Source organism: Pistacia vera, unplaced genomic scaffold (assembly GCF_008641045.1).
Source record: "Pistacia vera cultivar Batoury unplaced genomic scaffold, PisVer_v2 Contig344, whole genome shotgun sequence".
NCBI lineage: Eukaryota > Viridiplantae > Streptophyta > Magnoliopsida > Sapindales > Anacardiaceae > Pistacia > Pistacia vera.
This window is the reverse complement of record NW_022196162.1, coordinates 2,513,396-2,537,200: the sequence shown is the minus strand read 5'-3', so window position 1 is coordinate 2,537,200 and position 23,805 is coordinate 2,513,396. Positions and strand designations below refer to the sequence as shown.

At 33.7% G+C, this 23,805-nt stretch overlaps 4 protein-coding genes across 5 annotated transcripts; 2 read left to right on the top strand and 2 right to left on the bottom strand.

Annotated features, from left to right (window-relative positions):
- Nucleotides 1-2,213: 2,213 nt before the first annotated feature.
- On the top strand, nt 2,214-10,091 carry LOC116138904 (probable protein S-acyltransferase 4). 2 transcript variants are annotated; one of them, XM_031424578.1, is made up of 6 exons: nt 2,214-2,520; nt 4,248-4,427; nt 4,870-5,178; nt 6,517-6,738; nt 8,330-8,897; nt 9,631-10,091. In XM_031424578.1, the coding sequence occupies exons 1-5, from the start codon at nt 2,425-2,427 to the stop codon at nt 8,894-8,896; spliced, it is 1,374 nt and encodes a 457-aa protein (XP_031280438.1). In that variant the 5' UTR covers nt 2,214-2,424; the 3' UTR covers nt 8,897; nt 9,631-10,091. The 2 variants fall into 2 exon arrangements, with proteins under 2 accessions (XP_031280438.1, XP_031280437.1); XM_031424577.1 differs by having other exon boundaries at nt 8,330-8,901.
- A 1,015-nt stretch (nt 10,092-11,106) lies between these two features.
- On the top strand, nt 11,107-13,751 carry LOC116138854 (magnesium-protoporphyrin IX monomethyl ester [oxidative] cyclase, chloroplastic). Its single transcript, XM_031424514.1, has 5 exons — nt 11,107-11,659; nt 12,279-12,343; nt 12,438-12,765; nt 12,955-13,053; nt 13,295-13,751. Exons 1-5 carry the CDS (start codon nt 11,180-11,182, stop codon nt 13,556-13,558), a joined length of 1,236 nt encoding a protein of 411 aa, XP_031280374.1. The 5' UTR covers nt 11,107-11,179; the 3' UTR covers nt 13,559-13,751.
- A 249-nt stretch (nt 13,752-14,000) lies between these two features.
- On the bottom strand, nt 14,001-19,206 carry LOC116138856 (probable aquaporin SIP2-1). Its single transcript, XM_031424515.1, has 3 exons — nt 18,636-19,206; nt 14,440-14,700; nt 14,001-14,349 (listed from the first exon to the last, which is right to left on the bottom strand). The coding sequence occupies exons 1-3, from the start codon at nt 18,924-18,926 to the stop codon at nt 14,185-14,187; spliced, it is 717 nt and encodes a 238-aa protein (XP_031280375.1). The 5' UTR covers nt 18,927-19,206; the 3' UTR covers nt 14,001-14,184.
- A 590-nt stretch (nt 19,207-19,796) lies between these two features.
- LOC116138914 (probable aquaporin SIP2-1) lies at nt 19,797-21,861 on the bottom strand. The gene is made up of 3 exons (XM_031424589.1): nt 21,361-21,861; nt 20,208-20,468; nt 19,797-20,124 (listed from the first exon to the last, which is right to left on the bottom strand). Exons 1-3 carry the CDS (start codon nt 21,643-21,645, stop codon nt 19,960-19,962), a joined length of 711 nt encoding a protein of 236 aa, XP_031280449.1. The 5' UTR covers nt 21,646-21,861; the 3' UTR covers nt 19,797-19,959.
- Nucleotides 21,862-23,805: the final 1,944 nt, after the last annotated feature.

Genomic DNA, 23,805 nt, shown 5'->3' with positions numbered 1-23,805 from the left:
TGTTATGTTTTTTGGTTTTTCTTTCAGGAACTTTGAATTGTAAACTGCGTGCATATGTGAATTGGTGGAGTGTTGATTAATGTTAAATGCTGAGTGCAAAGTGGGTAGTTCTTTCTGAAAAAAAACTAGATTATTATTATTTATTTATTTTTCTTTGATTATGTAAATTTGTATATACCGACGTGGGATGAACAATATATAAGAACGTCAGGTATCTTAATGTTTATAAGCCACTGCATACGCAAATAACATTGAGTTGCTAAATTTGGTTCAAACCATAACACAATAAGGTTTGATGAGTTATTGATATATATCAATATTATGCTCATTGCATTTATATAATTTTACAATATCACCATATACTTAAATAAATTTTTTCCATTTCAAACTATGTGTAACCTACCGTCCTTTAGCGTAATTTTTGCATTCAAACAATTCAAGCCTATTTGACGGAAAAAGCTTATTTAAAATTATAAATACTTGATGAACTGTTTTAGGTTATTTGGTTGTATCTCAAAAGTATTTATAGGATTATAATTAATCTATTTTATTTGAACGTTTTTCTATTAACTCTTTATAAGTTTATTTAATGTGTTGAAATTTCAGAAATATCTCCATATTATTTTAGATTTTTTTACTTTTTTCATCTTATATTTTAAAGCTTTTCTTGGTAATTTAGTTAAGACTATAAATTACTATTACATTTTTATAACCAAACCTTTAACAAGTTTGAAATAAAAGTACTCTATTCGGTTGCGATAATTTCTACTAGAAAAAGCCATTCCAAAAGAACCTAAAATGTTACATATTGTTTATTATTAAATTACACATTTTCACATGATACCAGTAAGTGAATACAACATACTTTAATATTCTTCTTTATATTTTCTAAATTCCTGTATAAAGTTTTGGAGCCTACAAGACCCAACTTCATGGATCAATATATTAAGGAGTGCATAACACAAAGTAGTAGTATTTTTTAACTCCAAAAGGTTGGTTTGACGGTTAAAGAGATTTGCTCATTTTCTTAAGTTTCTGGGTTCAAACTTTAAAGTCACATATTAAAATAACATTATGAATTATCTAGTCTTTTGGGTTTATAAGGTGTTAAATAAATTTTAGAGATTAATTGAGATGCGTGCAAAATTATCCAAATACTCAGGTATTCAATAAATCCTAAGAATTAATTAAGACGCATGTAAACTGATCTGGACACCCCGATTATCCTAAAGTAGAAGTAGTATTAGATAATAAATTTGGCAATTAGTTGAGCATTTATACAATGCATAGTGAGCCCATTTTTTATTTTGGTGTTGGGCTGACAAGTGACAATGATAATGGATCCTCTCAACAACAATAGCAATGTTAATTAGCTTCCATTTGTCTTTACGGGTTGAAACCATCTTCTACTCTAATAATATTTAATTAAATTGAAGAAAAAATAATAGAATGTGGCAAGTGTGAAGAGATTTGGAGAAGAATATTTGTTTGATAATAGTTGGAAATGGACATTGTGTCCAACGTCGTGGAAGCTGGTCATAATTGGACATTTTTTTAATTCTAAACGACAAGACAACCATTACAACCAGGATGTCCGAATATTTGTTCTGCATTCAAGATTCCCTTCCATGTTTCTTTTTTAATACTTTAATTCTCTGTTATAGTGATGATAAATTCTATAATTTACATCTTATATATTGTATGATTTTATTTAATATAGAATCTATTTATATTATCACCTAACGCTTTGTTCAACTGACTTACCCAAAAATAAAAACTGTTAACAGTTCCCATTGAAGATATTATATTATTATTTAAACGAAGCGCGTGGGGATGACTGTTTCTTTCTTTCTTTCTTCACTTCAATAAAAAACTGTGACAGCACGTTCCATGAATTACATCTTCACCCCCATATAATTACTCTTAACATCCATGACTTTTAAAACCACCCTAACCACCACTCAATAAGGGGGCCTGATGATATTTACAAGGGGGTATTTTTAATTATAATTTTGGCATGGGTATGGAGATAATTTCCCATCATGTTAGTTAGGACTGAGTTGGGATTGGGAGTGCAACATGGCCACAGCTCATGTAATAAAACAATAAAAATAATAAAAGAGTTGATTACAGACCCGGGAGAAATTGAAACATCCGCCCGAACTAACTGACATCCTTTGTGAGAGAGAGAGATTGTTGTGGTTGTGGTTGTGGTTGTGGTTGTTGTCGTTTTGATAGGATCCGTCTCTCTCATTCCACAAAAAGAAGCTGAAATTTCTTAAGGAATTGCATAAGTGTTCCAATTGTGTATTATTCAGAGTGTGACATCTATATGGATTGTTTACTATTTTTGTAGAAAGAGAGAGGAGGTGGTTGGTGGTTTCTGCTTCTGTGCTTGGTCTCTTCACTTCTCATCTGGGTTCAATGGCCCAGACTCTTCACAATCATCATCATCGTCATCGTCATAATACTAATAGTGATAAACCCAAGAGGCTCTATCAAGTTTGGAAGGGAAGCAATGTGAGTTTCTTTTTCTTTCTTTTTTTTCTGTCTCTCTTGTGTGTTGGGAACATGTTTTGGAGTTCTTTGATCATCTACTGAATTGGGTATTTGTCAAAAATGAAGCTTGATTATGGTTTTGATCATGGGTATTTAATGCCTAATCTTGTTTTTTTTTTTGGATTATTGAGTTTGATCATTTGACTTGCAGAAATGTTCAACTGAAGCTGATTTTGATCTTACTGATTGCTATTACTATGGACTCCTCATTTCTGTGTTGAATTCCACTTTGCATAAGCAGTACAACTCTGTTAATTAAACTGGCCTTTTTCTATTTTCCTGTTTGCGAGTACATCTGATTCTTGCCTTCTTGGTTTATTTGGAAATTACTAGGATTTTTTGTTAGATTACCATTTGATCAAAGTGTTTCATAAGTTATCTGTTCATTGATTTTCGTAGATTTTTTTTTTAATAATAAATTAATTTAGGTAATAGAAGTTGCTTTGGTTTAGAGAATTGATGAAATTGCCTGTGCATCTAAGAGCTATATTATCATTTGCTTCATCTTTTTTGTGCAACACAATATTTATTGGGGCTGTGGTGATAGAAGAAGGCAAAGAAAGTATTGAATTTATTTTGAGTAATATTTTGCCTTAGAGCAGATATTAGAATTCATGTAGAAGACCCTGGAATTACAACAAAGTAGCTGCCACATCCCAAAAATGAAAAGAAAATTTGTTGTCCAATATATTCTTTCTTCTTCCCCCCTTTAGAGACAAGGACACATAGTTCTAGATTTGGTAACCACCTGCATAAAATTAAATCTTCTGATAGAGTTTGGCACAGAACTTGTCTGTATACTTTTATCAGCCATAATCTGTAAATAATGCTTTATATAATTAATACTGGTAGTCCTTAGTCTTTCCTTAAATAATGTTTGGTATGATTAATGTGGGGAGTCCTTAGTCTTTCTTGAAATAATGTTTGACATGATTAAGGTGGCTACTTGAATTTTGGACTTCATGCACCATCTTGCATCCGAAGTCTATGTTTGACATGATATACTGATGGAATCCTACTATTTCAACTGAAACACTACGCCAATCACACTAAATAGCCGTAACTCAACACGATAATATCCTTCTCAAAATACAAACAAAGGTAACAAGCAACCTAGCAAACAACAATATCAAAGAGAGTAATATATTCAGACTTGATTAATAAGAGAAATGGAGAAGATGACATTCAGTTTTGGAATAAAATAGTATCGCCAGCTGTTCTTCGAGGGCCAGCACCTCCCAGACTCTCTTCATGCACAAAAACAAAAGATATCCCCTGCCTCTGCTATTCCTCCCCTTTATTCTGACACCAGGATTCTAATAACTAACAAGACACCTGTCCACATATGCTTTACCCCTTTTGCCCTTTCCTTCCATTTCCTGTCTTACACAAATACCATTTGGATACCCCAGGTCCATCATATACTGAAGAGTCACTTCATTGCAGATTCATAATTCTTTTTAATAGGCACAGTAAATCAGTTTTGACACTCCTACTATGGCAATCTATGAAATTGTTTGATTGAGAATTATTTAAAAAATTGTCTTTTCTTAGATTAGATAACCTAGTTTTAAATGATTTTTTTTTTTTTTTTTCCTTTTGAATAGAATATTATTAGAATTTGTCGACAGGTATAAGACACGCATGCAATAATAGAGCTTTATTGTTTCTAATCTTGGTTTTGACAGAGATTTTTTTGCGGTGGGAGGTTGATCTTTGGTCCTGATGTTGCATCATTATTTCTGTCAACTATCCTTGTTGCTGGCCCTGCAATTGGTTTTTGTATAAGAATCTATCAGAAGATAGAAGACGGTCATGGTGGTTATCGTTATCCGGCACTAATTGTGGGAGCCATCCTTACTGTTCTGGTAATTTTTTTTTTAACCAAAAATGTCTCAAAAATTTCAGTTTCCCTCTCCATTATATTCCATTGTAGACAAGAAAAAAGCTTTCCGAATTTCTGAAAGTGTGATAGGCATTTGTGTGAGAGAAGTCCTGAGATTTTCAGAATCCATTTCTTCATGTATTTTCCTTCAGTTATCTGGTGTACCTGAATGCAGAAAAAGGGAGTGAACAAACTAGGACATTGAGACTGTTTGTACTGAGTGTGCAGATCAAATGCTTCTTTTATGCTCCAAATGGCCTATGAAATGAGTTGATTTTTTCTTTTCAGGCCACTCATAGTCTATTGTATCATGAATGAAAACAGTTTTAGGAACCATTATCGAACTATTTTATTTCTGTGCCTTTCACAAGTGGCCATTTAGTTAATGGTTTGCTCAATTTTTGAGACAATTTAAATATTTGCAGGATTTGTTATTTCTTTCCATGACCTCTGGTAGAGATCCTGGGATAGTTCCTAGAAATACAAAGCCACCTGAAGCAGATGAATCATTTGATGCCCCAACCCCATCTATGGAATGGATCAACGGTAGAACTCCTCATCTCAAATTGCCTAGAACGAAAGATGTGATTGTAAATGGCCACACTGTCAAAGTGAAGTATTGTGACACTTGTTTGCTTTATCGTCCTCCCCGTGCTTCTCATTGCTCTATCTGCAACAACTGTGTTCAGAGATTCGATCACCACTGTCCATGGGTTGGTCAGTGCATCGGAGTTGTAAGTTTAACTTTCTTGCATGCAACTTTTTGACTGCGTAAAATATTTTTAACATTATTAAGCCGTACTACCACTGTAATAAGCCTGCTAACCAATAGGACTGAGATCTCTGTATTTCAGAAATTCTAACTGGTAAACATTAAATATTATCTTTTATATTGTTTGTGCTTTAATGGACCCAGATATCAACCATAATTGTAAGAACATCAATTTAATAGTAGAGCAATGGAAGTAAAAATGTACTTTGCTTTGATCACTATTTTCTTTGTCTTGGAAGCAGGCTGGATCGTTTCCCTTTTTTTGTCACTACCGTCCTCTTATTCCTTAATTATCTTAAAGAACTGTTGTGGCCTGAACTTAGCTATTGTTTCAATATTAGTTAAATTGATATGCTCCTGACTGGTCCTTCAATGATCTAATTGCTACCAAAGTAGATCTCCTTCTTAAAAGGGTCGGTACATCTAGTTGCCATAGTGTCTTCATATGGGTTTAAACAGTGTAAAAATCTGTTATATTCTTATGGTCTTCTGTCTTTGGCCTTTGGTTCTTTCTTTTACTCCTCAAATTAAAAAAAGCAAAAAGAATTATAGGGTAACTTAATGAATCTGCTGTCATTTGAGGATTTGCATCATTTGAATGGTTAAATCAACTTAGCTAGCTATAACAATTCCAAATGGTATGATTCAATTTTGATATTTACATCATAAAGTGGGCCACATTTGTGTTTCAGAATGGTAAAATCATCAAGATGGTTATTTTTTTGAGTTGATCATGTACTGTCTTTCTATTTTGACACTTTTAGCTGTTTCCTTGAGCTGCATTCTTTTAGCACATTGCTCCTTCGCTGGCATTGTTTCCTGCTTATTGTGAAGCTACTGTGCTCCTTTTGTACCTTCACAAAGCAATTTTTTAAATGAAATATGTTAAGAGGGACAATTGTCTTGAATGTCCATCTGGCGGGTCAAGTAATAATCTTTGAGGAAGAGCACTGATATTATTGATAGTCAAAGACTGATATTAAACCCATGATTGAAAGATGAGGACATTTTTTTTTTTAACTGATATAGACTATAATCTGTACAAGAAACAAAAATTTGAAATCCATTATTGTAGATCCTACAATTATAACCTCGTGTTGTTGGGTAGAGAAACAAAACCATAAAACTAATGAATGTCAAAAGAGAAACCAGAACTTTAAAATTGATTCATTTGAATTATTTTATATGCCATGAGTCAGCAAAATAGATATGTTAATTTAATCTGGTATACAAGCATTTCATGCATTATTTCATACTTGTTGGAAACTAACATTGATCTTACATGTTGATCTGATTGCAGCGCAATTATCGGTTCTTCTTCATGTTCATATCAACATCAACCATCTTGTGCATTTATGTCTCTGTGTTTTCTTGGGTTACCATTCTTGATGACCATGAGAACGTTTTGAATGCTATGAAGAGAGAGATACTGTTAGATTTTCTCATAGCTTACTGCTTCATTGCTGTTTGGTTTGTTGGTGGCCTCTCGGTTTTTCATTTCTATCTAATTTGCACAAACCAGGTAACTTTCTTACCTTTTGAAATGTTCATAAAGAAAAAAAAAAAAAAAAAACTTGACAGAAAAGTATCATCGTTTTCCTTGTTTTCCAATGACACGGATACATTCATCAATAACTTTGAGGTTCAGCGGTAATGATTAATTATTTCAACGGTACTTGAGATATCAATTGTCAATCAAAATATAGAAATATTCTTCATACCGTATCTGTGTATTTGATGCTGTGAGATGTGAATATGTAAATAATTGAATGAATTGCACGACCCTCCGCCACATTTTCTTCGTTTTCTCTCTATTATTCTTAAGTTAATTTGTCCACCAACGTATAGAGAAGTCAATCATTTCATTTATGATGTATTTCTTTTTCTTTGTAATTTGCTTTAACATGCAATGTATCGTTTAATCTCATGAAGCTTTATTGATTTTTCTTGTATTTCTTCATTGGGTGGAAATTGTGGTGTTTGCATAGCCCTGAATGAACCTCTTAAGAATTTATCCTTTTGCTTTAGTTAATGATGTTGATTCAATAGAAGCAAGTTCTTTTATTCTGCCTATCATATTGGAAAGATTTATGAAAATACATCTGTGGGATGGTAAAGCATGATTATGATGTATCAGATCCTTTTCTAAGGAAATATAATAGAGTAATAAATTGTTTAAATTATTGCTATAAATTTAGTCTTGATTATTAACTGATTTTGTTCAGTTGATTAGGTATTTGTCTTTGTTTAATTGATTAGAACAGTTTATTAATTCTCTTATTTTGAATTTATGGCACGGATTTACACTAAAAACTTTGAATTAAACATTACACATTAATTACCGTTAAAATCTTTAAAATCTCTTTTTATAATCAATTACACTTGGATAAACTTCTGGTGGTCTTATTGTTTCAGGTTCTTTGAAATTAATGATAAATGAAAAAAAAAATATTTCTTCTATAAAATTATTGAAGGAAGTTTTAAACAGTCTTCTTAATAATTAAAATATTTACTTGTTGCATGAAAATATCTTATAAAGAAAAATATCAAATCAAAGAAGTAATCCAGTGAACCTCTCTATTCCCTTTTTTTTTTTTTTTTCTTTCCACGTACAAAATGTGAATGTGTGATTTTGAATTTATATGATTCACTATTTTGTGATGGTCTGAGGCTTCGAGAACATTGCAGCTGTACCATGACAATATTTCTCAATTTTCCTCTTACAAATGTGTATTTATTGCTTTTAGGGTTGTGCCAGTCCATTCTAATTGCTTTTAAAAGTTCATGCTAATTTCTTGTCGTCCATTAATAAATTCATTATAATCTTTTAGCTTTTATTGTTGAAAATTTACATATCGACTTATTTCATAAGCAAGCGTTGTATTCTTCCTTTTTATTGAATTTTCATTATATTACACATGCTGGACTGCTAATGCATTTGTCTAGTGTAAAAATTGGTTGGAGATTTTTGGTTGATAAACTCCAGTCAGGTGTTTTTGACAATCCCAAACGGATCGTTAGAACATATATATTTGCTTCTCCTTTTCTGTGTTCTTTTATTGAACTTGGGCTAGTTTTTGTATAATCTATTTATCCAAATTCTGTGAATACAGACTACCTATGAGAACTTCCGGTACCGGTATGATAAGAAGGAGAACCCATATCACCTGGGGACTGTAAGAAACCTAAGAGATGTTTTCTTCTCCAAGATCCCACCTTCAAAGAACAATTTCCGATCATTTGTGGAGGAAGATGACCATACAGTGATGGGATCTTTGGCACCAAATCTTGCTGATGGTATTGGTGGCTCAAAGGAGAAAATTGACATTGAAATGGGATCTAAGCATGCTGAGGACAGTGGTTATTCACTTCCTGAAATTCTGAGAAATTTGGATCTTGATGATCTAGAAGAAAGTTTTAAGATGAGAGAGGAAGGAGGAAGATCAGCTTTTGAATTCTTGTCAGTTAACCAGGATGTAAAAGATTCAGTTCAAATTAGCATCATTGAGGATGGAGTGATAGAATCTGTGCAAGATCCTGTTGTTAATGATGGAGCGAGAGACTCCAATACAAGCTTCAATGTTGATGTAGTGACCGAATCTGTTCAAATCTCAACTGTTGGAGATGAGGCTAATGCACTGGAGAAACCTGATGACTTTCTAAATCCATTTGAAACCTGATGTAGGTGATGATCTTGCTTCTCTTAAACCTCGGATATTAATCTATAATGTTTTAATTGTTTTGGACCACTTGAACTGGTTCTAGGGAATTCAACATATTCATTGATGAATGATCATAAAGTTACAGCTTCAATCTGCATTATTGGTACACTATAGAAAAAGATTTAGTAGGTAGTACTCTTGCATAGATGTTTCATTTATAGCATTGGCTTGAAATTAAATGAATGGAAAATTGTAAATTAACCGATGAAAAAGCTTTCTGGAAAACAATAAACTGTCACTTCTTTCATGCCCACTTGTGTTTATTTTTCCTTCTATTTTTTCAAAAAATTGAGAGCCCTTCGATCTAAGACCCTAAGACTGTATCGACCCAGTATTGTTATTGGACTGGCTCTGTAGTATTACCCTAGTTAAATTAAGTTCATTTGTTTTCTTATCCATTGTTTGTGCATTTGAGTTCACATCAGAAGTCCAATAATTAAGTACGATCATGTTGTAAAGCAATGTATTAGAGTTTAAAAGCTATGATTGATATTGGTTTCTCAATAACAATACCTGTTAGATCATTGTGTAGATGAGTATGTTTCACTGAGTTGTCATTTAATTTCATTAATCTTCATCTATACATTCATTGTTCTTCAATTTGCTCTATATTCTTTATCTTTTTACTTCAAATTATAATGATTTCTAATTTCTAATTTATTTCCATTATCATAAACATGTCTTAATGACAGGTTTTGCTGTGGGAAATCTCTTCCTTGGCTTGAAAAATATTGAACAGATGTGAAGGCTGGTCTTTTTTTCTCAGTAATTGCACTATATTTTCTGGTATGGGGTCATAAGCTTTTCGAATATAGAGGTTTGAGTTTATGCTTAACAAATTTATTTGTACTAGGAAAGTACAGGAGATGTATCCAACATTTAATTCATGTGTTTTGCAATTTGTAAATGTTATCTCCAAATAATGCCGAAAACCTTTTTCAACAGGAACGAACACTCAGCGTAAAATAGCTGAGTCGAGTTGTAGATTGATATTCTCTTGTGTTTGCAATTTCTCTTTCAAGAATCAGATTCAGATTCAGGTTTTATATTTATTTGGATAGATTCATAGGATCTCTGTAATTTTTCCTAATTATCATCTTGTGATAAATAGTAGGATTCATTTATTTACAATATGTAATTTCTTTCTTGTCTCCCTTTCTGCTGCTATAATTTTCTTGACTGTCTACTCTTCTTTTCTTTATGAAAAATGCAAGAGAAAGTTGTCATCATCTTTAGTTTGTACATTCATGGAGTTTTGCTTGTGTTCTAAGTTGGAAAGAATGAATCCCAGTTCAAAATCGCCACTGGATTCACAGCCACTTCAAAATATCAAATAAGTGGAGGTTTTAAAAAGTTCTTTTTATTGGATAATGGATTGCAGTTTTTTTTTTTTTTTTTCAATTCTTGAAGTTCTGTAATCTCTTCTTCTATTTGTTTCAGTTTCTTATTCATCTCTTGGAGCTTTGTAATCTCTTCTTGAATTTTATTCTTGTAAGTCCAACTTTTAAACTTGCCAAAAAAGAATAAGCAATGAATAACAAAATTGAATCATATCAATTGGAATATTTTGATTGGATATTTTATTGGTGCTATCAAGGTTGTGGATATTGGAATGGATAGAACTTGTTTAAAACAACCATTTTTATTGGACCACTATTGCCATGACTGTAAGCTCTCTAACAAATCATTACATTCATATTAAATATATAATCTTTGATATGTTTTTTTATTTATTTATGATTTCAATGTGATGAATCTCTCTTTGGTTTTTATCTTTAGATAAAATAACCTAATTTTAAAAATTAGAATATTGCCATATGACTGTCAATATGAATGTAAGAAGCTATTCTACAAATCCTGTTTTATAGATTTAGTAGCACAACACCTTAACATTTGCCTTAAATTTTATAAACATTTTTTTTTTTTCTTTTCAAAAATGGGCTTTGGATTTTTCAGACCACAAACTTGATTAACTAATGGCATCTATTTACCCAAAAAGAAAAATCAGATGTAAGAGAAGTATGGCCACAAACTCCTGTCCAAACTAGCATTATCACTACCATAACCAACCAAGCAATCAAGCAAGCCGATAATCATCCTCCACGTGTCAAACACCCACTTAGCTCTTAGATTTCCTTGGATATTCAATCCAACTTTCAATCAATTATAACTTCCCGCTGCTTATCTCGTTTCCCCTTAAACCTCACTCCCCACTTCCTGAAACTAAATTTTGGTCCGAAAATGGCAGCTGAAATGGCTCTCGTTAAACCCATTTCCAAGTTCAACACCACCAAAACATCTACTCCCAAGTTTGGCAACCCAAGAAAAACATGTTCGTTGCGCCCGAAGTTCAGCACCGTCACAATGTCAGCCACTTCACAGCCAGCAACTGCCAAAAAGCCCGGCAAAAAAGCGGCCAAAACTGCTATCAAAGAGACCCTTTTGACGCCGAGGTTTTACACCACGGATTTTGATGAGATGGAGACCCTTTTCAACACTGAAATTAACAAGAACTTGAACCAGGATGAGTTTGTGGCGCTGCTTCAAGAATTCAAGACTGATTATAACCAGACTCACTTTGTGAGAAACAAGGAGTTCAAGGAAGCTGCTGATAAGATGCAAGGGCCCCTCAGGCAGATTTTTGTTGAGTTCTTGGAGAGGTCTTGCACTGCTGAATTCTCTGGCTTCCTTCTTTACAAAGAGCTTGGAAGGAGACTCAAGGTTTATCTCATTGTCATCAATCGAATTTTGTTCTATCTCATGTTAATTAACCTTAAATTTGACAATTTTATGGGTTTTCTTTCTTGCTATGAATGCTTATTAGTTTAATTGAAAGCATATCATCTCTTGTTATTTCTATAGTGTTTATTTTGGTTCAATTTGAATAGTGATGAGTATCTCTAAATTGTAGGTAAGAGCATTTATTTGATTGAAATTGAGCTTAGCTCCTGGGTTTATTTAAGTGTGTGGATTGTTTTAATTTGCTTGTCGAAGTACAATGTAATGTTTGTTTTCATTTTTCTTTTAAAAAAAATAATAAATTTTGGCTGAATAGTCCGAAATTATGCTTTCCTTTCTTTTGCATGACCCTTTTTTTTTTTTTTTTTGTTTCCTCCCCCGGGGGGGGGGGGGGGGGGGGGGGGGGGGGGGTGGGGGGGGGTGGGGGGGGGGGGGGGGGGTGTGGTGGGTGTGTGTGGGGGGTGGGGGTGTGGGTGGTGTGTGGTGTGTGGTGGGGTGGGGTGGGGTGGGGTGGGAGCATATCCTAATTTATGAGGCAATTAGATGTTTTCTATAGGACAGCGTTTCTAGTTTAATTAATTATTGAGGTTTGATGATACAGAAAACCAATCCAGTGGTAGCTGAGATTTTCTCCCTTATGTCCAGGGATGAAGCCAGGCATGCCGGGTAAGCATGCAACTGCAAATCTTTCTAGTATGTATATTTACTTGTGTGATGATTCTGCTGCTCATAAAATTTCTTCTTGTTTTATTGATTGCAGGTTTCTAAACAAGGGTTTGTCTGATTTCAATTTCGCATTGGACTTGGGATTTCTTACAAAGGCTAGGAAATACACTTTCTTCAAGCCAAAGTTCATTTTCTATGCAACATATTTGTCTGAAAAAATTGGATATTGGAGGTACATTACCATATACAGACATCTCAAGGAGAATCCTGAATACCAATGTTATCCCATTTTCAAGTATTTCGAGAACTGGTGCCAGGATGAGAACCGTCATGGTGATTTCTTCTCTGCACTGCTCAAGGCACAGCCCCAATTCCTCAATGACTGGAAGGCAAAGTTGTGGTCACGATTTTTCTGCCTCTCGGTAATATTTCTTGCTTTATAAACTTGATTATTCTATGTATGCAATTTGATGTGGATCTTACAATTGCATGCTAATGTTTGTACATTAGTTTCTGATAAATCTGCAGTTGTAAATTTTGTTTTCTCTTCTCCATATGCAGTATGCCCATAAATTTGTCTGAGTCTCATAAATTCAAATGGTATTCTGCAGGTATACGTGACAATGTACCTCAATGACTGCCAGCGGACTGCTTTTTATGAAGGCATTGGGCTCAACACCAAAGAATTTGACATGCATGTCCTCATTGAGGTGAGTCTGTAGCTACATTATCATTTCACTTTTTACATATATGGAGACATGGTGGTCTGCAGTTTTTACAGGCAGCACATTGCCAGTGATAAATATGTTGACTTCTTAATTTTGCATCTGAATGAAGAACATCATAAGGCCTCTAATCACTATGCACAGATCAATGAAAGAAATCATATCTTAGATTCTTGCATGTACTAACAAAGATTGAAGTTATTTATATTAAATTCCTTCTGTGCAGACAAACCGCACAACAGCGAGAATCTTCCCAGCAGTGCTGGATGTTGAGAACCCAGAGTTCAAGAGGAAATTGGACCGGATGGTGGAGATTAACCAGAAGATTATTGCAGTCGGGGAGAGCGATGACATTGCATTGGTGAAGAACTTGAAGAGGATTCCACTTATTGCAGCATTGGCTTCTGAGCTCTTGGCTGCATATCTAATGCCACCTGTTGAGTCTGGATCTGTCGATTTTGCTGAGTTTGAGACACAGCTTGTATATTGATAATTTTGTAGGAGTCAAAATCCTCTAATATCATGTTGAGCACTTGAGCTTGAGTTCTGCTGTCAACAACTGAAGAATTCTAGTATGAACTGAGGAAAAATGGTTATTTAGAGTTTCCCTTTGTTTTTTTCTTGTAACAACAGAACAACTTATTTCTATTCATCTAGCAATTGTTTCTTGGCTTTTCTCATCATGTTCATGCCGTCTGATAGTTTGCCAATATGGTTTCTAACATACTGTCTTACAAGTCTAGCTGTTTCTACTTAACTAGAACCAAATATGCTATCATCTTCAAACTAAATAAACAATCAAACTCCAGTTAAACACTTTCTAATCAGCTACTTTATCTAAGACTTAATTAGCCGAGCTATTGTAATTTTGTCATGGATTAATTTTTAACATATAATATAGATCTTTAGGCTTAATGAATGGAGATATAGGATTGGCAAGAAACAGAGAGCATACATTAGATTAGAGGAACAATACATTAGAGACTGATAGACCCCAAGAATTTCATATGCAAAATGGAGTAAATTTCATACAGATTAACCTACAATTGCATTCTTCAAAGCTTACAGATTAGCAACACCAACATAATTACAGCATAATAGGAACGTGGATTTCCTTCATTCTGATTTAGGTTTCAAGTCTTTTTTCTCTTCTGTTAGCGGTTGAACTACCAACTTAAATGTCCATACGGCAAGCAGAGTTGCCTCCATTGGAGCAAGCCAGTATACAAGTATATGCTCCTTGGTTATATGATCTCCGCGAGCATATGCCCATCCCATCACCTAAAAGATTTGAAAATTTTCAATCCAATAAATTTCACTCATTTAAATTTTTGTTGGATATATATATATTAATGACTGTGGTTTACTTACAGAGGCTGGGTTCATACATCCCCCGGTCAGATCAGAGCCAAGAATATGAAGGGTTAACTTGGAGACACTTGAGATCCAGGTCTTCATCAACGGACTCCCAGGAAGTTTTCTGGCCAGCCCAAGAGAAATGGTAACGATTGCAAATGCCAACAACCCTTCCGTCAGTGCACCCCGATGAATGTCAACATTCAAACGTGGGCCATGTCCTATTTCAGGAAATGTGTAAATGATGAACTTAACCCCTGTAACAGAGCCAAATACCTGGAGAACAAAAAAAGAATATACATATCAGCAAAAATAAGATGGAAGAATGTTATAACTGAGGAACAGTTATATTCACTATTATATCTGGAACATCATTCGAAAACTTGGAAAATAAGAGGGCGGACAGTTTCAGTAAAATAATTTTCTTACAGAATCATCATGAATCTAATTTCGATCCGAATTTTCTTTCTGTAGAAAACTTAAAAGACAAAACAAAAACAGAGAAATCAGTAATATGCAAGATATCCAAAAGAGTGAAGGGAAGATAAACCACCAAAAAAGAAAACTGTAGCAGAAAGAATGGCTCTCAGCCAAGTGACAAATAAACCAACTTTAAAGGGAACCCCTCAACATCTTTAACAGCGAAAAACCAAGAAACTGATGATAGACAACAATTATAAGCCACAATTCATTTCCAACACATTACCAACAAAAGATTCTTCAACAAGTGAATTAAGCTAAACATGAAGCCATTGGTCAAATTTTAATTTCCTTTTTATTGCTGAACTCAAGAAATTTCATTAACAGAAGCCTTGCTGCAATCAATGAGAAGACAATTCATAGTTTCTAGTCTTTCCCTGAGTAAAATACATCTGATAAGACTTATTTCAGAAATATCATGTTGTGAAGCTTATTTAAATTATATAAAGCTGCCAAACATATCTAACAAAAGAAAACTGGAAAAGAAAATACTCTTGCTGCTTGCTAGGATGTTAAATTACCATAGAACAGAAAAATAAAATTTCTCATTTCATGATAAACAGTGAGCATAACTCAAAAATATTGATTGTCAAATTATCAAAACATGATCAGGGACATTGGCTATAAATGCTGGATAATTTTTTAGTTTACTTAAATGGAAGAATGTAACATGCTGTATCCCTTTCTAACTCCCGACCATTTGGGCTAAATTTTGAGGGCAATCTAATATCCACCACAATGAGACAATTTGCTTGGACTACCGTATTGATATCTAATATTATGATTCCAAAAATACTTGTCAAAAATGTCTTGCTGCAAACAGAAGAGGAACCTTTGCAAGTTTAAGAAACAGGGCATAGGTCCAAATCAGAACAATTGAACTGAAGAGCCTTAAACCTCAGAATAATTTTTAACATAAAATAATTTAAAGTAACATAAATGATTAAGTGCAACCTAGGTTAGGGGATGATGGAACTATCCTGTAAAACAAATCAACAACAGCCGCAACACAACACAATAACAGAGAATATGCACAATACGAAGAAAATGAAGATAGTATTAATCAGTATCGAGTTTTCCCTTAACAGAAACAAATTCATTCATAGACAGATTCTCAGCAGTTCGAGGAGCTGGGGGCCTCCCAATCAGTCCTAAGAAGATATTCCTTGATGAAAAAGACCTACCTAACACTCTCCTCTTTATATACTAATTATTCTATTCTATAACCACTTGTCAGCCACGTGTCCTCTCTTATAACAAACTCACCACACTCCTAACAAACTCACCCTCATTGCACCTTACTGCCTATTCCTACCCCTGCCCTTTGATTTATAGACCTTGTGTATGGATGGTCTAAAAATACATCTCCCCCCCTTCCTCTTGAAGAGCCACCTTGTCCTCAAGGTAGAATTGAGGAAATTGGCTGCTGATTACATCATAGGATTCCCAGGTGGCATCAAAAGCAGGTAGATCGTGCCATCGGATGAGAACTTCTGTGGAACCATCCATAAGGGTGCACACATCCAGGACTTCTGCAAGTTGAACCAGAAGTTCCAGGTCGTCCATGAGAAAAGAGGGCAAAGGTTGAACGGGTACTGAGCTATGCAGGCTATGCTTCAGCTGGGACACATGAAAAACTGGATGAATACGGGCTATAGTGGGAAGTTCCAGCTTGTATGCCACTTGACCTATTTTTTCCAGTACTCGGAAAGGTCCATAAAACCGGGGGCTAAGTTTTTCATTCAACCGTGTGGCAAGGGATTTAAATTTGTAGGGCTGGAGCCTAAGGTAAACATAATCACCTGGAGAAAACTGGATATCCCATCAGTGGCGGTCTGCCTGTTCTTTCATGTGAACCTATGCCACTTCTAGGTTGTGTTTAAGTTCCTAGAGGATGGCATTTCGCTCTCGGATCTGGTGGTTCACATCATCCACCTAGGAGGGATAATCGGTTAACTTAAGAAGGGTCAGAGGGTCACGACCATATAAGGCTTTGAAGGGTGTCATCTTGGTTGATCTATGATATGTCGTGTTGTACCAAAATTCAGTCCACGGTAACCAATTTGGCCATTGACGGGGCTGTGAGCTACAGATACAACGGAGGCATGCCTCTAACAAACTCACCACACTCCTAACAAACTCACTCTCATTGCACCTTATTGCCTATTCCTACCCCTGCCCTTTGATTTATAGACCTTGTGTATGGGTGGTCTAACAAGGGAAAAGACTGATATGCTGCACCAAAGCTAAAGGTTTGTTCTTGGGTTGTTTTAAGAAAGAAATGGATATTAAATCCTATGAGTCAACTTAAATACAAACCTATTTAGTTCATTATGTCAAAACACCAAACTACAACCACTACTTGTTTATTACATAGTTAACCCAAATGATCAAAGGAGATCAATGAGAGAGAAAGGGAAGAAAGATTAATATAGCCCAAATTGATTAAAAAAAAAAAAAAAAATGGATAATACTACACCAACAACCCTCTCTCATAAATTTTATCTCACAATCCTGACGTGACAGCTCACAATTGGTCAATTCACAACGGGTCCCACCTGGGTCCCATATGGGTCCCACTAATTAATTGTAAGCTAATCAATTATGAGCTGCCACATAAGGGTTGTAAGAGAAAGTTTGTGAGAAAGGATTGTTGGTGTAGTATTACTTAAAAAAAATAGTCACAAAATGAAACTTATTCAGCTAAAAATCATCTGAATTTTCAATCATTGAGACTGATCCCACCAAGATTGACTCCACCACAATCAAACATCAATTTGCATAACCTCTCTCCAGTGCAGGTCCTTCTACCATTTCAAGTGTCAAGCAAGATAACAGAACTTGAAACCCTATTATATGTTTTAATAAATATTCCCATGTAACAAACAAAGAACCAATATTAAGAATGTTTATGAATTTTTTCCAAATCATGTTGAATTAATTCCAGAAAACTAAAGCTGACTGCCATCCAAGAGTGATATGCATGCACAAACTGGTAATCAGATTCAAGTCACCAAAATATAAAGCAACAGAAAAACAAACAACCAACATTTCAATTGTACTGGAGCCCACCCCACTCCCCAGTTAGCTTAACAACCAGCACAGCAAAATTTAAAAAGATAAACGTAAACTATGTACATTACCAATCAAAGTACCAATTAAACAATTTTTCTTATTGAAACTCCAATTCAAGTCCTAGCTTTACAAACTACAAATAAACAAAAGTGGACCCAAAAACATACTAATTCTAACCAAATGTTCCTGCAAATTCTCGGGGGAGAAACATTGGGAAAAATTATCTCAATATAATGAAACATTAGAAACTTAATCGATTGGGACCTAGGAAAACAAACCTGTTATTCTCTTGAGGATAATTATTACATGGAAACAAAGATTAGAAAAAACCTAAACCTTTAGTTCACTTTCTTCTTGTTTCTAACACCATAAAAAGCAAACCCACTTCATTTCAATCAGCCAGACGAAAATTACAAATCAAATGCTGATTGAACAGCCAAAAAGTGCAAACCCAGTTCACAATTCAATCAAACTAACTGGACCACAAAATGAAAATTTGTTAACCATATAAATTAAAACTATTCCCATCTGAATCAAAAGAACCCCCTACACATAACCAAATAACTAAAAAAAGAAGGAAAACCAAATTCAAAAATTCAATCCCAAAACACAAGGAAAAAAAAAATCAATCAAATAACCAAATCAGCTAACTTTACCTGAGCAGGGATTCTAGCCCCAACATTAAAGAGAAAGCGAGGAAAGTCCCCAGAAACAGCATCAGCCAAAACCGTCAAAGGATTATAAGCCCCTCCTTTGGTAACCTTAGCCAAGAATGCAAAGAAAAACATGTTTAAAATTGACAAAGCACCCTTTATCATCTCACTACTCGGATCATGGCCCAAACCCAAACCTTTGTGCACAAAAATCTTGATCAAAGCCCCTGACCATACCCACAGGAAAGACATCATAAAATCGGATACAAGCAACCGAGTCTTAGCCATACCCATGTTAACGTTTCTCTGAGTCTTTTCTTTCTTTTAACAAGCGGTGAATTGGGTCATGGCCTCAGTGATATAACAATGTTTGTGTTCACGGAATAAGAGAAGTAGTTTCATGGAAGTTTCAGATCAGTTGTCGGATTCTTTGGTCGCCACACGCTAATTTAACGCAGGGTCCCGCATAGTTCCTCTTCTTTTTAGAACTGAATTTACTTTCTTTACGCCTTAATCAACAATTGTTTTCTTCATTATCTTTTCTTTTCTCGGCCGCGTTATTCCTTCTGATTAATGCAACAATACGTAAGCGTGGAATTTTCTTTTATATGGATTTAAGAAATAAAAAAGACAATTCATTTTGTGTTCTATATTGCAATTTTGTCTTGAACTGAAATTACTTAAAAGTATTATTATATAGTTTCTGGCATCAACTATATATTAATAAATTTGAAAATCTTCACAAATGTATATCGAAAAGAATATTATAAAATGAGATCGAGAAATTAAATGATTATTGTTTTCTTGTTTCAAATAATTTAACTTTAATTATTGTACAATAAAAACTTTTATGATACAAGTTTAAAATGCTCTTAAAGGATCCCTCTCCAGTGAATTGTGAGTAAAGAGGAAACGAGTGAGGATAATCAATTATGTATTTATTTTATTTTATTTTTTTATCACATAAGTATTCGAATCATCTTATACACACCGCAACTAATCCTTTAAAACTTGAAATTACTAATTGGATAAGAGTCTCAATTGTCACCCTTATTAATGCCTAGATGGACTCAATAGCTCATAACACCTCCTTTTCCTCTTCCACCCAATACTAGGTAACAATCAATTGTAATGAACGTTGAAAAATAGCAATAAAATAATTACTTTCAATTTATCTCTCTATTCATTGGATTACAATATCAATAATTTATAACTAAATTTTACTCTAAATTTTAATAAGTTACCATAATAGGCTCTTGACAATTTCTTTGGCCAGAGCCAACAATTTTACCCATCCCAGTTTCAACACAAAAGGAAATGAATTTCATCATTCTGTTCCGGACTTGAAGTCTGTATTATCCTCCATTAGTGGCTGAACTACCAACTTAAATGTCCACACAGCCAGCAGAGTTGCCTCCATTGGAGCGAGCCAATATACAAGTATATGCTCCTTGGTTATATGATCTCCGCGAGCATACGCCCATCCCATCACCTGCAGATTTTACATCTTAAACTAACTAATTCAATCATTTTTGTGAATGTCGAAATTTTTTAGTACCCGTTTTGATTACTCACAGAAGCTGGATTCATACATCCACCGGTCAGGTCAGCGCCTAGAATATGTAGAGCACACTTGGAGACACTTGAGATCCATGTCTTCATCAAGGAACTTCCTGGGATTTTTAATGCCAGTCCAAGTGAAATGGTAACTATTCCAAATGCTAGTAATCCTTCCGTCAATGCACCTTGATGAATGTCGACATTCAAACGAGGACCGACTCCGATTTCAGGGAACGTGTCAATGATGAGCTTTACTCCAGTAATACATCCAATTACCTGGAGAAAACTAAAGAAGAGCAACATAAATAAACAACAAAAGAGAAGTTTTGTCAATGTTATATAACCGTTTTAGGCCACAGATAATTGCTGGCAATTTACACAGGAAAAATCATTCCTAATTAGGCCAAACATAGAACCATCATTCGAGGGTTATTTTCCTTAATGTTCCAGGACTGCAAGAACCACAAGCTAAAGGATTTCTTCAGATTGAAAAAAAGCATTCAAACAAACAGTGCCTGCAATGGGTTAGAAGGAAATTCATTTCCTTTTAAATTGACATAAAGTCAACATATATAATAAAAACAATACTTTGAGCAAATCCAAATTTCGAAACTTTGACCTTAAAGACACCCCTGTTGCTTGTTAGAATGTTATATCCTACACAGCTGAACATTGTGATGAAATGATAACATTAAGTGTGAATCAAAACTTTGACATTGACATAAAATTCCTATTCAGCAAACAGAAGTCCAAAATAAAGAATGATAAAGATTCTGCCAAATCATCTCCAGTTTACTGCGCAAAATGAAAACCAATTGCTATTCAATAACATCACACTTGTTCAAATCATAATCACAGTTAAGCTGAATCAAGTGATCAGAATCTAACATCAGCCAGAAAACAATAATATATATATATAAGAGAAGTAAATATTTTAAGTGAACTAGAGACCCACCCTAGTTAACTAATCAACCAATAATACTCAATTGAAATAGATCAGCAAGTTCTATGGAAATTCAAACCCAATTCAATAAACATCTATCATTTGATCATATTAAGTAAAGCTATTCGCATTTCAGTCCAAAATTATACTAAAACGATTGGAACCCAACTCAGAATTCAACCCCAAAACAAAACATTTCTTGTTCCAATAACAAAATGAGCTAACCTGAGCAGGGATTCTAGCTCCAACATTGAAGAGAAAGCGAGAGAAATCCCCGGAAGCAGCAGCAGCCAAAACGGTCAAAGGATTATAAGCAGCTCCTTTGCTAAGTTTTGTCAAGAATGCAAATAAAAACATGTGGAGAATCCCCAAAACACCTTTAATCACCTCACCACTTGTTTCTTGCCCCAAACCCAAACCCTTGTGCACAAACACCTTGATCAAAGCCCCTGACCATATCCACAAGAAAGACATTATAAAATCTGATACAACCAATCGAATCCTCCCCATAGTTGCTTTGCTGTTCAATCTTTTCTTCTTTTCAGCAACTTAAGTTGATTCTCTCTAGTGGGTCCGGGTCATTTCAGATACGTGAATAGAATGATTTCAGGAATCTGATGAATAATGAGAAACATTTTTTGCATATTTAGCTGTTGATGTGATTGGTTCACAGTTTGTCTCCCACAGAAGTTGATTCTCTCTAGTGGGTCTGGGTCGTTTCAGATACGTGAATAGAATGATTTCAGGAATCTGATGAATAATGAGAGACACATTTTGCATATTTAGCTGTTGATGTGATTGGTTCACAGTTTGTCTCCCACAGAAGTTGGAAAGTGAGGAGAGGTTATAAAATTTTCACATTTTGCATAATGTGTGGAGACTCCCCCTCCAAGAGTGATAATCTGTTATAAAGTTCTTTTTTCTTGTCAATCTACTGTATGAAGTTAGCTTTGCAAAGAAAATAGAGTTGTATTAAGATTCATTCTTGTAAAAAAAAAAAAAAAATATATATATATATATATATATAACACAGTAATATATTTGCTATCATAAAAAAAATATTAATTTCATCCATAATGTTAAGTTTCAAGCGTTTTACCAATTTTTTAATATAATTACATATCCCTCTTAAATTACTTGAGAAATAAACATTCAAAAATATTGAAAAACTCCTTAGCCTAGTTTGGATAGAGGGATTTTAAATATATGATTTCCTTAAATTCATGGATTTGGTATAATCCTTGTTTGGTTTATAAAAAAAAAAAAAAAAAAAAAAAAATTGAAATCTATGGATTTTGGAAAATCCACTATACTTCAATTTTAATAAAATTGGGGTTTTATTAATATTTTAACTTTTCAATACTATCCTTGTTAATAATTTAATATCAGATAATTATCTTTACCTAAATAAAAGAAATATATTTGTGTTCTCTCTTTCGAGCTCTTCCATTTACATCATCAACATCTTCAGAGCATACTAGAGAAATAATCTACTTGTGAGTTTCCATTCCTTAATTATTATTTTCAATTTTTATTTGAAAAAACTTTTTCATCATTTTAATTTCTCAGATGATTTTTTTTTTTTTTTTACTTCTTATTGATGATGACTTTTTGTTCTCATCATATATCGAGCCTTTTGCAAAATATAGGTCCCATAAATATAGATTGGGGACACTTGGTTAAGACCATCTCTAACCACAAACACCAAATTGGTTGATTTTTGATGCATTTCACTATTGCATTTTTCAACCATTGTACCAAATATTCACAAAAAGAATATTCTTAGAATATTCTTTTTTTTTTCTTTCTATTAATAATCAACAATTAATCTATTTTACTAATTATTTTTTGATATATTAATTAATATTAATAATGATATTTTATAAATAATAATTACTGTGAAAATTATACTAATTTAATAAAATTAAGCATTTATTTAATCAAATAAACATTACTTTAAATAGAAAAACATTACATCTAATATAAATGTCACCCAAAAAAAAAAAAAAAAAAACAACTCCTCAAAATAAAATTTCATATTGATAGTAATTTAATTTTCCGAATTAGTATATTCTTCCCACAAATGATCAATTGATGCATTTCGAAGAGCATGGTGATCCTCTATATCCTTGATTTGTCTATGTCGAGCACGAAAATTTTGAAATCGGACATTTTCATCTACAACAATTTCAATTTCGGGAGTTGACGCTTCCATCTGATTCTCAATCGATGCATCAACATTACGATTATTTTTTTATTTTTCATTATTTTTTTAATTATATAATTATTATGAATTTATTATTATAATTATTAACATAATTAATAATCAAATTAACATAAATACAAATAACAAAAATAAGAAAATAAAATATATTTTATAGTATATGAACAATGACACACCAAATTGGTGTAGTATTTGGCGTTGGGTTGAAGCACATTTTTCACACAATTTTGGTGTTTTGGTGTTGGGTTGGAGATGCCCTAAGAACTTATTGACTATGTTTTTTTGTTACTAATTATTTTGTAATGCTTAGTGCTTTGTAACACTAATATGCTATGATGGAACTTGCTAATGTTCCAGCAAGTTTCGTATGTTTTTCGGCATGATGTTAATACATTATATTGACACTAATTTTCTATATAAGTATGATTATGTTATATGTTTTAATA

What these genes read in the sequence shown, in the direction of transcription:
- LOC116138854 (XM_031424514.1), top strand. Translation starts at nt 11,180, where the DNA reads ATGGCAGCTGAAATGGCTCTCGTTAAACCCATTTCCAAGTTCAACACC. An exon ending in GATGAAGCCAGGCATGCCGG is followed by an intron (nt 12,344 to 12,437) that starts GTAAGCATGCAA and finishes TATTGATTGCAG; the next exon opens with GTTTCTAAACAAGGGTTTGT. An exon ending in CACGATTTTTCTGCCTCTCG is followed by an intron (nt 12,766 to 12,954) that starts GTAATATTTCTT and finishes GGTATTCTGCAG; the next exon opens with GTATACGTGACAATGTACCT.
- LOC116138856 (XM_031424515.1), bottom strand. Translation starts at nt 18,926, where the DNA reads ATGGGTATGGCTAAGACTCGGTTGCTTGTATCCGATTTTATGATGTCT. An exon ending in GGGCTAGAATCCCTGCTCAG is followed by an intron (nt 14,701 to 18,635) that starts GTAAAGTTAGCT and finishes TTTGTTCTCCAG; the next exon opens with GTATTTGGCTCTGTTACAGG. An exon ending in GATGTATGAACCCAGCCTCT is followed by an intron (nt 14,350 to 14,439) that starts GTAAGTAAACCA and finishes CAAATCTTTTAG; the next exon opens with GTGATGGGATGGGCATATGC.
- LOC116138914 (XM_031424589.1), bottom strand. Translation starts at nt 21,645, where the DNA reads ATGGGGAGGATTCGATTGGTTGTATCAGATTTTATAATGTCTTTCTTG. An exon ending in GAGCTAGAATCCCTGCTCAG is followed by an intron (nt 20,469 to 21,360) that starts GTTAGCTCATTT and finishes AGTTTTCTCCAG; the next exon opens with GTAATTGGATGTATTACTGG. An exon ending in GATGTATGAATCCAGCTTCT is followed by an intron (nt 20,125 to 20,207) that starts GTGAGTAATCAA and finishes TAAAATCTGCAG; the next exon opens with GTGATGGGATGGGCGTATGC.
- LOC116138904 (XM_031424578.1), top strand. Translation starts at nt 2,425, where the DNA reads ATGGCCCAGACTCTTCACAATCATCATCATCGTCATCGTCATAATACT. An exon ending in GAGCCATCCTTACTGTTCTG is followed by an intron (nt 4,428 to 4,869) that starts GTAATTTTTTTT and finishes AAATATTTGCAG; the next exon opens with GATTTGTTATTTCTTTCCAT. An exon ending in ATCTAATTTGCACAAACCAG is followed by an intron (nt 6,739 to 8,329) that starts GTAACTTTCTTA and finishes CTGTGAATACAG; the next exon opens with ACTACCTATGAGAACTTCCG.